Below are 16,339 nucleotides of genomic sequence, written 5' to 3'. Positions count from 1 at the left end.
CACAAGAACAAAAGCTGGCATAGCCAAATTGACACTAGATGCCACACAATTTAGAACTCCAATAACAATAACAAGAGGTGAAGCCACTATCATCTGCTGCATATAATTTTTCCTATTTTTTCTTTTTTCTTTTGTCACCAACAATGATAAGAACAAAGGCATTTGGTGCTTTCAATGCTTTGGGCAAATTTATCAATCTAGTTATCCCAGAGATTCTATATCCGAAAATGAAAAGCAACCTAAGTTCTTTAATTTTCTGCACAGTGACAAAACATGAATAAAGACAACAAACAACTAACGATCTCGCTCCAGTTCTATGCCGCTGCTAGCCATGTTCAAAGCGTCATTCTCCATGTTGTTGACTTAACCAATAATAACGACAATATAACCTTATAGAAAAAATGAGATGCCAACTAATATACGATAACTGATTTTTCTTTTGCGTACAAAATACATTCTTTATTTTAGAACATTGGTATTCGATTAATAAACTACAACGATATACTTCAACAAAATTTGTCTTCAGAAATAACATCCAATAATCTTATAACGCTTAAGAGTGAAAATTTAAATTAACCGTATTTTAAATATTTTGTTCTTTATCTACCTTTTTATCCATTTTTTAAAAATAAAACCATGACATAACTTAAGATATTTCAATAGCGTGAATATTAAATATTAAAATAATTAAAAATGTATAAACAAACGACGTAAAAATTAAAACAATTAAAAATATGTTCAAACAAAGTTCTACATTAAGACTTTTACAAATAATTTGTTTAGAAACTAAAACTAATACAAATTATAATTAAAGTTTTTAAAAATTATATTAAAGAACTCTTAAAGATTAATTCGCTTATAAGGTAATTTTAGTTTTTTTTTTAAATGTTATTCAAACATATGGTTTTAGCAATGCCTTCATATTTGCTTGTGGAAAAAGAAAATGTAAACGATGACAATACCAATGGAAGCATTGGACTATTAGTTAGCCAGCTGCTTTCTCTCATAGTTTTAACATAATTAAGGAATTATATTATGTTTGTCTTTCTCATCCTTTCATCATCACTTTCGTCACCAATCTATAGAAAAACATTAACTCAATTTTCTCTTAAAGAAAATCAATATTTTTTTTATATGGTGATCCTCGAAGAGAATCATGTTGCATCTAACAGATTATTACATTCTTCAACGGCACACATTTTCTTTTTTTCACACAAAACAATGAATAAACATACGATTCCATCGTTAGTTTATTGGTGGTGGATCATATAATTTACTTGGATTCCAATGGTTGTTTAAATTTTTTTAAGATAGTTTTGAAAAAAGAAGCAACTAATGGGCAAGTTCATGCAACTCTAATAATTGATTCTATAGTATATTCCTTTGTTGATAATGGTTGATAATTAAGAAAACTATGTGATGTTAAGACTAGACGCAGCAAATATATTTTTAAGTAATTTACGTTATTGTCAAATTAACAACAATAGCAACTCAATGGCAATTTATTCACATAAGAGACAAGCTACGATGAATAATTGTGTCCTTTGAAGATAACCAAATAACATTGAATGAGAGCCAATGTTTCAAAGTATGTTACATATTTTAAGATTTGAAGAATATAAATAACTCGAAGTTTACAAGGAAAAGTATTCTCAAGAATTGTATGCAGCATTTTATCATTAAATATAACTGAAAATCATCTTGCTATATATTCAACACTTTCATTCTATCCTCAAAATTTATTTTCTCGCTAATGAAAACCTTTTGAATCACACAAATTGCTCTAGCGATTTAACTTTTAAAAATACTCAAGAGTTTTTCCTGAATAGTCTGAATTATTTTTTCGGATTACATTAGTGCTTCTAGAATTGTATATGATTTCTCTCGTGGATAGAATCATAACTTGTTTGTGGTAACCAGGGACTATATTGCAAATTCATCCATATTTAATTAAAATATGTGACGTTTACGGCATATGCCACGAAAATTACTCACAACCGTCAAGTTGAACAAAGAAAATTAAAAGGTCAATTTTTATCCCAAAATAAAATATATACGATTATTCCTTATATTATCCTCCGTTGACCCGAATCAATAATAATAGCTTCTGTTACATCCTGTGAATCAGCAACTAATTAAGGACCTAATTGGTTTAACCGGTTTCCAATTATATCTACAAAAAGGAAAAACTTATTTAATCTCAAAAAATATTTAAAACAGTTCAGTTTCTAAAATAATAAGTAAGATTAAAAAATAATTATAGACTGAGATGATTTTTAAAAAAAATTTGACTCCCAATATTATACTTTTGGTCCAGATAAGCAAGGAGTGATTTGTGTGATTAGATATGCATTTGTGTAAGTGAAGAAAGAGAGGTGATGGAAAGATCATGTGTTTGATTTGTCACTGGGATGACTGATAGGTGAAGATATAATATCATTAATTATATTATATACATATCAATAATAACTTACAAAATATATGAGCACAGTGATTATTATTATTTTTTGTTTTTTATAATAATATTAAAATAATTAATATATTAATTTGTTTATTTTCATCATCTTTGTTAGAATGATTTTTCCTTATTTTTTCCTGTTTAGGCACTTCACCGTATTATTCCAACAAAGAATTATAGAATCAAAATTGAATTTGTTCCAAATTTCAGAGAACAAAGCATAACCAAATTTCACATTCTCATAAATTAAAAAAAAAACTTCACATTCTCATAAATTAAAAATGTCGATGATTATATGATAGTTAATCACGTAACTCTAAAAAGATACTATTCCATTGTTTTTTTTAAATAAATTAAATATATTTTCTTATCTTTAAATTATTTAAAAAATATATTTCATCTTTAAATTAAATATATATTTCTTTCATATGTACACTTTATAGTGATGTAAAATGTAAAACATTTTGAAATGTATAATACACATGTAACTTTTACAAAATATATATAGATAAAATGAGTATATAATTTAATTTAAAACAAAATTTGAAAAACATTTAATTAATTTTAAATAATTCTATATTTTTATATGTTTATTAAAAAAATATAAAAAATAGCACTCTATATATTCTTTATATAGAGAAAAATATGAACAATTAGGACAAAATAGAAACTTACATTCTCATACAAATGAAGAAAATTATTTTTTTAATTCTGCTGAATCTTTCACTCTATTTTTATTTTTCTTTTAATAATTTAAAATTTGAAAAAAATTAACTGACTATATATTTAATAATATTTAAAAATATATAAATATTTTTTTAAATGTTATTTATGAACATCACAGTGTCACTTCCATGTCCTCCACGAAGAATCCTAAAATTTGCATTACCACATTTCCTATCTTCTATTCTTGTTCTTTTACTCACGCAATAAAATATAAGAACTTATAAAAGCCTAAACCAATTATTAGTTTACAATCTAATTTTTCAGTATAAATATATAATCTGATTTATAGAGTTATCCAATTTAATATATTCCTGTTTTGTTAAAATAATAATGTATTTTTATTTTGTATCAATAACATATGTAAGAGTGTATATAACCAATAGTCAAGTCAACCTCACTACTTTCTGTGTACAAAACCTGCTCCCGAAAAAATAAAATAAAAAAAAGTCATGGTTGTAGTCCGTGGCACCTCATTCGGGAGGGTTAAATTTGACTTATGGTTGTTTTCTGAAAAAATTTAGTTAATTAGAAATAATTTAATTAATTATTTATATGTTTCATTTTCACAATATGTTGTTTTAATGTTATATCATACAAATTTCATTTTTATGTTTTAACTATTATATGGTGTTCATTTTTTGTTTGAACAACAGACTAACAATGTCCATCTAATACATGTTATTTGCTTCTTCTTTTTTATTGCAAAATAAAAAAAAAAAAAAAAACTGGTTGAGTGATGTTTAAAAAAAAAAACAAACACATTAATCTACATTCTATGATATTTTCTATTACTACATACTGTTAAGAAGAGTATACAGAAAAAAATTATATAAATAATAATTAAAAAAATCAAACAAAAAAATTATGCACACATTCATATTAAAAGATTAATTAAATTATTAATTATTATCAACATACAATGTTGTGTCTAACTGAGTTTTCTTATTTGGGAAAATAAATTTTAGTGAATTCAACATAATTAAGTGAATTCATTTGAATTAAGGAGAAAATTATGGTTTTGAGATGAAGGTTTGTGTATGATTTGATTAGTATAATAAATTAAAAAAATTATTTAATGGATAAAATTAGATAATTATTATTTTATCCTTGAAAATAAATATGATATAAATTTAAATATAAATAGTAAATTTTTTGTTGAAATGAAATTGAAGTTGTTATTTAAAATTATAAAAGTATAATTTATTATTACTCATATTTTTGAGGTCAAATAAGGTTTAAATATTTATTCCTCCTTCTACTTTTGAAATGTCTTGTAAGAACAAAACTGTGATATAATTTCATATTTCAAAACAGATAATACTTTGGGAACACGATAGTTGATTGTAACAATCTCTCCTTTTATTCTCTGATGTCCTTTTTGACGACAAAACCGTAACGAAGTTTCACACTAAAATACATATAATACCACAAAAATATAATTGTTGATATTAAGATACCGCGGAACTTCCAGTTGAAATTATTATTATTTAAACATAATAGTTTATTGAGTTAAAATAAAATATTATTATTATTATATATATATATATATATAATAAATTATATTAGAATTTTTTAGATATATTTTTAAAGTTAATGGCAAATCTCTTTTCTTATACTAAGAAAACGCACAATAACACATTTGCGTTAGCTATTGTTTTTTAATTATTTTTTTTGTTATTCGTGTTTTCTATATTCACTTTCAAATCCGTATGTTAAAACAATCACATAGTAAAGGTTACCTCTAAAACATAAAGCAGTAATAATAATATGTTCTTCATACTTTTAATAATTTTTCTATTATTATCTAAAATATATTTAAAATTGAAAGTCACGAGAAAGATTATGTAAAAGTACAAAGTTCATTAAAGATAGTTTTATCAACCAATAAAAATATATTTTAGAAAATATGATGACATACTTACTACTCAAAATATTTTGAAAAGTGAACAAAAGATTAAGAACACTCCATGAAGTGCATGACATACTCTGGCACGCGCGGACTACTTCCTCACGAAAGTGGAGACATACTTTAGCAACTTGAGAGACACATTAAATAAGGTCTTCAAATAAAGCAGCAGCTATAATTTATATATTAGACAAGTTTTAAATCTGTTTTTTTATTTTACTTTTACTTTTACCTATTTAAGAAAATATTAATTTATTCCTTGTCTTCAATTTTATCTTTAACTATGTTTACATTTGATTTTAACTATGTTTATGTGTATTTTGCTTTCTATTTTTACAAGGAAGCTTCTACTGTCATCTCTACCTGTAGGAATCTAATATAAAGAAGAAGAAAAAAAATAGTGCTTGGTGTTGGTGGTGGGTAATCTTTGTCCCACACTCAGATCTTTGTGTGTGGATGCAATTTGGTCAAATGTGATAAAGATCCTTTTATATACATTAACGAGCACAACACTTATAATAAAAAATACTGGATCAATTATTATGTCGAGTAAAATAATTATATTTACATATTCTTTCGTACATTTTGTGTTCACCAAACCTTTTATATCAAATTTATTTTATATAAATAAATGGGAATTAAAAATTTATTTTCTTTTTTAAATGAAAAAAATGTGATGGAGGACTTAATTAATATTTGTTATACATTTTATATATATTTATTGTAAAGTATAATGTAACGTGTGTAATGACTATATATATATATAAGTATAATGATGTAGAAAATAATCAAACTAACACATATTCAGTCCACTGCCATCCTTGTAAATCACTAACTATTTCATATGAAGAATATCTAAAATATTAATGTCGCATTTTTTTATTTGTTCGTCGGCACATGCAAAAGCTTTTGACAGTGTCAAGCAAAATAGGTAGACTGATTTCTCTTTTCATCTGCGTCGATCAGTATCCTTAAAATATGATTCACCATATCACAAAGACTTTGCCAATTAATGTAACTATACAATTTAAATATTTAATCAACAAAACATATTTAATGGTAATATTGGTACAAAGACTTATGGTACACCACTTTGGTCAAGGTGATACACATATTATTAGTATGCTCTAATAAAATTATACTACTCCAATTTTGTATGATAATATGTTAAAATATATCAGTACAGTTTATATTAAAGTTATCAAAAATTATATGCATAAAAATAGTTGTAAATTTATTTTGTTGATTTCTATAATGTTATAACTATATATGTATTTTTTCATAAAACTTAAATATAAAATTATAATAAAATATGCATAAACAAATAGTCATAAAATATTTGCATTTTTCATCTAAAAAATCATGATCATAACTATATAATAAGAACTATTTCAATTTTCTTGATATATTTTTTTAAATAATTAAAAATATAAATGTTATTACTTAAAAGTATAAACAATTACAAAACTCAATTCGTTGTTGGTTATTATAAATAAACCTTGTACGCATTTATAAAATATTTTTCACAAATTTCACCATGTTGGACAACGTTACCACAATGAGAGTCTACTGAGTTTGCAGGAGAAATATCCCACAAGGAAAATTATTCACATCTTGATCACTAATAATGTTTTTTTTTCACATAATTTTTATAATTTAAATAAATATTTTTAAAATTTAAACAATTATTCATAATAAAGTATAAAAAAATATTTAATAATTACTTTTTTATAGTGTAATAATATTTTTTATTTCAATAATTATTATAATAATACATTTTTATTATAATAATGAAAAAATACATGCTCACACTCATATATGTGTTTGCATTAACTTTAATTATTTTATTTAATTTTAATTAATCATCAGATATTTCATTGAGATATTTGTAAATTTTGATAATGATGGGAAGTTCTCAATTTTCACTATAATGAGTAGTTCCACTAAAACAGTGAACACTTATGAACTATATGACACAAATGAAGGTATTGTTGACAAAGACTATATGCTCATATATGTTTGAACATTTTATTAATTTATGAAATAAAAAAAATATGAAATTGTAAAAATATATACTATATCATTCAAGAATGAAATATTTGTACTAAGTTAAGAAAAATTTGCCACCAAAGTTCGTTTGTCATAAATAATTATTTAATTGCATGAAATATGTAAAAGCAAATATTCTTGTCTGTCATACAACGCTCGCATTCATTGAGTGTTGTTTAATAAATATTAGACCTATTGCAATTTTTTTTTTCAGTAAAAAACTTAAGATCATTGGTCAAAGAAAAAAAAAAGTTAACATAAAAAAAAACATTTTTGAAAGTGTTGATTAGCAAAAAGGAGACTTTGGTGTTTAGGGTTCCAACAGCAGCGATGACAGAGTATTAAACGCTGTGATTTGGGAGTGGGTAAGAATATCGAGAATCTGATTCCACACTTATTTCTATATTCAATCGCATTGATTGATTCTTATAAAGAAAGTAGTTGCCGGTTGTAACAGAGGACATGTGCCGGTAAAAACCCTCGTTGGGGTAGCGTCCTTAGCCGTACAATCACGTGCATATCCCCAAAATAAAAACTAAATTCCCAATGCTTAGGAGCACTACACTACACATTTCACAGGACTGATCCACCACCTACAATACACCTAGTGCCCATGTGTTTGCTTTTATCTGAGGGACCCACTTTTCTTTTTCACACTTTTTATCTTTCTAACCTTCATTCATATTCAATATATAAATTAAATAACTTCCCTACCAACTAAGAAAATAATTCTATTAGAGATAACATTCTATATGTGAAAGTTCTTTTTCTTTCTTATTTAGATTCCTCAGTTCTTCCTTTCACTTTCTTTCTTTTATTCCAATTTTGATGTGTCTCTCCAATCTTATTTTGTCTTCCATATACTAATTTGTAAAAAAAATTGTGAAAGACTGTAAAAGGAAAGTTAAGAAAAATATAACATAAACGTGTTTATGTGTAAAGTCAGTAAAACAACTGTAAAAGGTTAAACCTTTTAAAGAGTAATGATGTAGCATTGATGATTTATTGTACATACAATTAATATTATTTTCATTATTAATAACATATTATAACTTGTGATTAAATATTCCAAACCACAGTTTTAATGAAAATTAATGTATTTTTTTTACATTAATATACCATTTACAGTTGATTGACTTGTATTTTCACAGTTTAATGAAAACATCACAATTAATTTAATGATATGGTAGGTCACAGGTGACTTTCTCTACATAAACATGTGAATATACAAAGAAAAAAGAAGACAAAATGAATTACCTTTTTTTGTTATTTATTAAAATTAAAATTATATATGTCAATGTTTAAAAAAAGTTAGATAAAAGAGTTTTTAAAATGTATATAATATAATTTAAACACGTGAAAAATGTTTATTTATGTTTTTTTCTATGTTGGTTCAAAATAATACTTCGTCTGCTTAATTAAAAAAATAAAAAAAAAATGTTAGAAAAATTAAGTGATCAGCGTGATAAGACGTTGATTGGAGAAAGATTCCTCACCATCCTTATATGATTATTTCATAAATCACAAATTTCTTATTATTGATTAAAATATATTTTAAGTTAATAGACGAAAAAAAGAAAACTTATAAAAAATATTATTTGGAGCCAACACTACTCTATTAGTAAAGTTAGCACCTGAAATTTGATAATGCATTAAAGTCTTAAATTCCTTATTAGAATGCCAATAATATGTGTCCATCTTTATGCAAACTGATACTTAAATTTATATTCATGTTATTTTATATGCTGTATTAGTGGTTGAAAGGTCACAATTTATAAAATATCACATGAAGAGATGTTTTTTTTTTTTTTTAATGAAAGTTAAATAAATCAAGTGTGATTTCTATTTCTCTTACAAATTGGATTTTATATATTCAATAATTCATAAAGAGATAATTCCTATCACCGACAAAGCTCCTTTATTATTAGTTTAGATGAATTGTAATTTGTTTTCATACTAACCATAAAATATCACATTTTAAAACTTGTAAAAACAAATAATTAAGATAACGCACTAAAATAATAATTACATTGTAATGTTAAGAAAAATTAAGCGACAATTATTCTGTTAAAAAATAAATTTTTAAAAATTTAATAAATCAATTAAATTTAAATTTAATAAAGATTTAATTAAAAGTAAAAATAAAAAAAAACATGGTTTATAATTAAAGTTATTAAATATTTAATAAATGAAACAAACCAGATTTAAATAAACTCATCGGATATTTAATACAACGTTCAAAAATTTCATATTAAGTATGTTTTATTGGATACTAAAATTTTACCATTTAGACATATGTGGGTTGAGAGTATATTTTAAGAATCTAATAGATTGTCCCTTTAAATTCTGCATACATGTTTTTTTTTTAATGTATCCTATTTAGACATGTAATGAAATCAATATTTTACATAAAACTTTCACATCTTAATACATAATTTCAATTATTGTTTACATAGTCTTTATTAACAACATTAATACATTATCACATTTTAAGTATTAAAAATGTATTTGAAAATATCAATAATTTAAAGAAAAAAACATGCAAAATCAACATGTTATTTAAAAAATGAATTAGTTACCTACAGACTAAGGAAAATTGATATTGAATCTTCAAAAGTAAAAATACTAATGATTTTTTAGATACTTTTTTTGGAATGTGAAAAAATTGACTGATAATAAATATATTAATATGCAGTTTGGTGAAATTCAAAGTTTAAAATATTTTGTAAGAGGCAAATCATAAAGAATAATATACACCTAACAAGTTTAAAATACTCATTTACAACTACCCCATGCAACCACCACCATTATTTTCATGTGCTTATCAATATAATCAAAATTAACCATACTAAACCCAAATATTCAAACCTAAACAAAGTGTCGACTATAAAATGAATTTCAAAAGATTATTATTCAACCCTATCTATTCATAATTTCCCCAAGTTACACTATGGGTTTTCATATATTTCCTACACAAATACCTAATGTTTTAACCCTTATTTTAATTATTTTTTGTAATTGTTTTAACAAACATTATTTTAATTAATTTTTGTAATTGTTTCAACAAAATTCTCAATTTCGATTACATTAGTTTTTTAAACTTGTTCAAGTTATTGAAGAAAAATATAAATTGAATTAAACATCTTTATACTATAAAGAACAATTTCTAAAAGTCGTAATTTTTGTTTGAATGTTCCAGCATTGTATATGCACCGCTTGAATAGCAATTTGTACATGTCTACATTGCAATTATCAATTTTCCATTGCAACAAGACTTCGTTTTACTTTCTATTTTTTATAAATCAATAAATGAAAAAACAAAAATTGAAATAAATTTTTTTAAAAATAAACAATTATTTTTGTGAATTGAAGGATTTTTTTATATAACCAAACTTTATGACAAAAGGTTATTTTAATGCATAAAATATGTGATGGTTAAAATTCATAATTAATAGGTAATTTTTTAATTACTTTTAAATTTTAATTTTAATGAAACACCAAATATAAGATTTTGATATTCTGAAGCTAGGAAAACTTATTTTCAACTATTGGATTTAATAGAGAGATCAACATCCGTATTCATCCTCCAATTAGGGTAGCAGAAAATTCCATTCATTGTTTTTAACCTTTTCTATCATTTCTACTATTGACCGTTGACTTTTCTTCTTAAGAATGTTGACAATGTTGTAGGGTGATGCTTTATATTGTTTTTCCACAAGAAAAATAAAACTAGAAAAAAAACGTTTTAACTCCAATACTTTCAATCATAATTTTTTAAAATATTTGTTATCATAGTTTCTTACTGTACAGATAAATATGAAACTCTAGTTGTGTAATATAAGAATCGAGTTATTTTATTTAAATGTAAAAGTTATCAAAATGAAATAAAATCTAAATACTCTATTGTTTAACTTAGTAGAAAAATAATTATTAAAAATGTATTTTATAAAAACTATTTTTTTAAACATAAATTTTCTCTACCTTCATTTTAAATTTATAAGTTAACTTTCCATGAAAATCCAGCTCATCATATAATAAATCAGTAGATAAAAAACAATAATTACGGATCAATATTGTCATTTAAAACTTATACACACAGTAATAATAAACATGTCTTTATTAAAATAATTTTACTACAAATATTTATTTCTCTAAAAAATGTATTGTTTATCGATGGAAAAATATAGACATAATTTATTTAGAGGAATTAGAAACGGAATAACTAGTATTTCACTGAAAACAAAAAATATAACTCAGTTTAATTTTTGCAAAGAGTAAAACCCTACATTTTTTCAAATATAAATAATATTATATACAATGACTCTATATAATAGATATTTTAAACAAATTTTCCCTTTTTTCAAGGTATTTTTCATCAGTTTCATTATATATATAAAATTTCAGATTAGACAGTATGAATGAAAAAATACGATTTGTATTAGAAGAGACCTTAAAAGTACTAAGAAAACTTTTTAGTACTTATTGGCATCACACATAATTAATTAAATAAATAACCCAAAAACCAGAACAGCAGTTAGCCGGTGAACATTGGTGAACCCCACCGATTAGATTCTTCTGCCAAACACACTTTTGAAACGGCCATGCCATTTGGACAATTTATTATCGTATTTAACAATAGTTTAATAATTCCACCTAATATGATCATGGTTATAATTGTCATTTAATATTATATTTTTAATAAAAAAACGAAGCATTAAATTTTCCCACATCGTTCATCGTAAAATATGTACGGTTACAGGTTCAAAATCTATAATTTTAATGAGTATCTTGATTATGTCATTTGAAAATTGTTTTTTTTTTTACCAAATAAAAATATATTTTCATGAATCTAAAAGAAATAAGCATTAAAGGAGTGAAGGTTTAGGGTAGAAATGAATTAAAAAGAAATCCACATGTGAAGTGAATTACGTATTGAATCTGAGGAAGTACAATGTTGTAGGGAGCAAGAACAACCCACTATAAAATCCCACACACCCTACTCTTCTGCTCACGTACGTGTTGAATCTCAGGATTCATAGAAAGGAGAAAAAGAGAGATCTTTTTTGTGCTGTGAAGAAGGGTCTTTCCTTGTTTCTTCGTCTCTTCACTTTTACCATGTCGCTGCTATCAGATCTCATCAACCTTAACCTCTCCGACACCACCGAGAAGGTCATTGCAGAGTACATATGGTTAGTCTCTCTCCCTCTCTCTATATCTCTCATTTTTTTTTTTTGTGGTTTTTTCTGTACGTACGAACAAGAACACCATGAGAACATGTGAAGAGGTTGTTGTTACCTGCATGCTTCTACGTTGTCAGGGACTTATTATTACAGATCCTTTGTATGATCAACGTTGAGAATTGGGTCCAGCTGAATGGACTAGTCTCGTATGACATGATCAACTCTGTTCTACTCTACAATACATGATTTTGTGCCATCCCCTTTAAAAACGACCCTGGAAACTTTTGACCTGAATTCATGAAATCTCATGAACTTAAATATTGCAAGGAGATTACTTTTACCCCTGATTTCCCTTTTCCCCCTTTCCCTCTTGCTGGTGTTCTTGTCATGTTTCACATATTTTGTTTGTGTGATATATCGTATTCTCTCTCGATGTTTCGGCCCCCTGTTCAATATATATATATTTTTTTGGAGTAGTTTTGGTTATTTTGTAGGGGTGGGGGTCGTGTTCCGAATCCGAGATGTTTACTTTACTCTGTATTTTAGTGGCTATGCTGCTGTTTGACTTTACTCAGTTTTTGATTGCTTCAAAGATGAGCTTGCTCTTTTGTTTGTAATTAATTTGAAAAAAGGAAGTGTTTTTTTCTTCCCTTTATTGTTTGGTTTGAAACTTGCTTTTATGGAAATTTTCCTCTTGATGAATTGTAACGTTTTATTTTTGTTTTGGTAGGATCGGTGGATCAGGACTGGATCTAAGGAGCAAAGCAAGGGTAATTCACTATATGTAGCAAGCTGAAAAAAAAAATTGTATTTGTATTATTTTCTGTTTTCTAACGCAAGTGTAAAATGGATCTGGTACACAGACTCTCCCAGGACCAGTTAGCGACCCTTCAGAGCTGCCTAAGTGGAACTATGATGGCTCCAGCACAGGTCAAGCCTCTGGAGAAGACAGTGAAGTGATTATATAGTATGGTTCTTTAATCCTCTTAGCTAACCACTTTTTTCTTAACCAATACGCAATTTTCTTGAAATTCTATTCTTTACTTATTTGGGTTGGATTCCATACAGCCCACAAGCTATTTTCAAGGATCCATTCAGAAGGGGTAACCATATCTTGGTGAGTTTCTCTTTACCCATACAACTTGTTTTTTTGTAGTAAGTTTAATTTTGATACTGTGAAGGGGGAGGTTTTCACAACAAACACTCTGTAGAAATTACTTTTTACATGATTTTTAAAGTAGTTAATAACCAAAAATCAACAATTTTACTGTGCATAACTTATAATCGGTAGCAGTATAAAAAAATCTTTATATATGGACTATGGTGTAGTCCTCTGTTTTACTCTGTATTTTCACTCCAGGTTATGTGTGATGCGTACACTCCAGCTGGTGAACCCATTCCCACTAACAAGAGGCACAATGCTGCCAAGATATTCAGCCATGCTGATGTTGTTGCTGAAGAACCTTGGTATATGTTGTTTTTCCATTGTTGTTTCTAGTAACCATTTCTAGTTTTCATTTTCTGACTATTTGTTGTTACATGGTTTTTTCTTAGGTACGGTATTGAACAGGAATACACCTTGTTGCAGAAGGATATCAGCTGGCCACTTGGGTGGCCTGTTGGCGGTTTCCCTGGACCTCAGGCGAGTACTCAATTACACACACACACACAACTCATTGTATTATCCATTTCACACTTAACACAGTCAAAACGCGTCCTTAACCCGAGTTGTTTAATGTTGTTGGATGTTTTTTCCTTGGAAGTATACTGTTGTCTCTGTTATTGTTTACACACTTGTTATATTTAATCTGGGGAATAACATTACTGTTTGATTTGTTTAACATGTTTGACAGGGACCATACTATTGTGGTGTTGGTGCTGAAAAGGCTTTTGGGCGTGACATTGTTGACGCACATTACAAAGCCTGTCTTTATGCTGGCATCAACATCAGTGGAATTAATGGAGAGGTGATGCCTGGTCAGGTAAGTTGAAATTGGTATAAATTATGCACTATTTTTCGTACACATCATTGATTAACCCTTGACATTTTCAGCTTGTGTTTGCTTTGTATAATCTATTTTGATTTCTTGTATATTATGCAGTGGGAATTCCAAGTTGGACCTGCAGTTGGGATCTCAGCTGGTGACGAGTTGTGGGTAGCTCGTTACATCTTGGAGGTAGGTGGCACGTGACTACTTCTGGTGTTACTTTACCTACCTTATCCATGAACTAACTTTCTTTCTTGCAGAGGATCACTGAGGTTGCTGGTGTGGTTCTTTCCTTTGACCCTAAGCCAATCAAGGTTAACATTTTTCCCCTGAAGAAACTGTATGTTGATTTTAATCAAAGTAAAAGTTTTTACATCTAATGTCTTTTGTGTTATTAAAAAACCAGGGTGATTGGAATGGTGCTGGGGCTCACACCAACTACAGGTAACATTTGTTAACAGCAAATATAGCTTCGAGTCCATCGAATCAATAAGGAACAGTAACAGTAGTGACGATGATAATATTTTTGCAGCACGAAGACGATGAGAGAAGATGGTGGGTATGAAGTAATAAAATCAGCAATTGAAAAATTGGGGAAGAGGCACAAGGAGCATATCGCTGCTTATGGAGAAGGCAATGAACGCCGTTTGACAGGACGACACGAAACTGCAGACATCAACACCTTCTTATGGGTACGCAACAAAAAAACACCATACTATACTCTTTTGGTTCTACTAGCTTTCCTTCGACACACTTTTCTATGTGGGAACAAGCATTATGGACCCTCTGAACAAGAAAACGACACTAGGGACCCCTTCTAGAAGTTTTTTTCTTTTTAATCATAATAATTTTTATAAGAAATTTGTGGTGTGATGATTGTTGGTTGGTTCAGGGAGTTGCAAACCGTGGAGCTTCTGTGAGAGTTGGGAGGGACACAGAGAAAGCAGGGAAGGGATACTTTGAGGACAGAAGGCCGGCTTCTAACATGGACCCGTATGTTGTTACTTCCATGATTGCAGAGACAACCATTCTGTGGAAGCCATGAGCAACAACACCTGCACTTTGTCTCTTCCTTTGGATTGGGATCAAAAAAAAGAAAGGAACAGTGGTGCTTTTTCTAATTAGGATTTGGTCCTTTATTTCTCACCTCTTTTTAGGATTTGGATTTCTGGTAATTGTTGTGGTTCGCTTGCTTGGGGCCTTGCTTGTTGCTACAACTAACTACCAAGGCTTCTTCATTGCTTTCCATTTCTTTCCCATGTTTTCCGATTGTTATAATAATATCATAAATAATCATATAATATATGAAAGTGTATTCTCATCGTATATAATGTTATTTGTGAGCTGAAAGTTGCAGTTATGAGATTACATAAAATTACATTCCCGTTGTTTTGTTTTTTTTTTTTTTTTTTAATTCTCTTCAAGCCGTATTCTTGGTGGATGTTTTAACGATATTAGTTTATTGAAAAGTTTGTAAAAGAAAATTCTTATTATTTATGGCAGGTAATTTATTGAAAAAATAAAATAAGTTGTATTTATAGAGGTAAAAATGAATAGTTACAGGGGTAAAGAAATATAAATAAATTTAAAAGGTAAAGGAAAGTTTGAAATTTATGGCCTAGGATAATAGTAAATGATTGTTTTTGGCCGTTTGAAAACCAAATATTAATTGATGAGTTCTATTTTATGTAAAATGAATTTAAATAAAAATGTCAAATTTTAAAATCTTAGTTTTGACATATAAATGATAAAAGTTAAACATTTAAGATTCCAAGAACAATCTTTTGGAAATAAGATATGCCAAACAGAATACTTCATGAATCAATTATATAAAGGGGAATAAGGAATCATTCGGCCTTGTGTATTGAAGTTTGATTAGTATATTAAGAGCATAAATATTTTTTATATTGTTAATTTTTTAAAACTATTTTTGAATTATAGTAGTTCATGATCTAATTTAAAATTTTCATAATTTTAACTATTTAAACTAATATATATATGATTATTTGTAACAAACTATTCTGTTACGTTT

At 27.0% G+C, this 16,339-nt stretch overlaps 1 protein-coding gene across 2 annotated transcripts; it reads left to right on the top strand.

The window, feature by feature from the left end:
* The first annotated feature begins 12,030 nt into the window (after window positions 1-12,030).
* LOC114185122 (glutamine synthetase nodule isozyme) lies at window positions 12,031-15,691 on the top strand. 2 transcript variants are annotated; one of them, XM_028072657.1, is made up of 12 exons: window positions 12,033-12,328; window positions 13,050-13,089; window positions 13,183-13,286; window positions 13,388-13,436; window positions 13,680-13,786; window positions 13,874-13,961; window positions 14,173-14,301; window positions 14,422-14,496; window positions 14,568-14,621; window positions 14,714-14,751; window positions 14,840-14,999; window positions 15,200-15,691. In XM_028072657.1, exons 1-12 carry the CDS (start codon window positions 12,255-12,257, stop codon window positions 15,350-15,352), a joined length of 1,071 nt encoding a protein of 356 aa, XP_027928458.1. In that variant the 5' UTR covers window positions 12,033-12,254; the 3' UTR covers window positions 15,353-15,691. The 2 variants fall into 2 exon arrangements, with proteins under 2 accessions (XP_027928465.1, XP_027928458.1); XM_028072664.1 differs by lacking the exon at window positions 14,840-14,999 and having other exon boundaries at window positions 12,031-12,328; window positions 15,260-15,691.
* Window positions 15,692-16,339: the final 648 nt, after the last annotated feature.

The sequence above is a fragment of the Vigna unguiculata genome, chromosome 1 (assembly GCF_004118075.2).
Source record: "Vigna unguiculata cultivar IT97K-499-35 chromosome 1, ASM411807v1, whole genome shotgun sequence".
Taxonomy (NCBI): Eukaryota; Viridiplantae; Streptophyta; class Magnoliopsida; order Fabales; family Fabaceae; genus Vigna; species Vigna unguiculata.
Note: the sequence above shows the minus strand (reverse complement) of the source record. Positions and strands in the feature narration are given on the sequence as shown.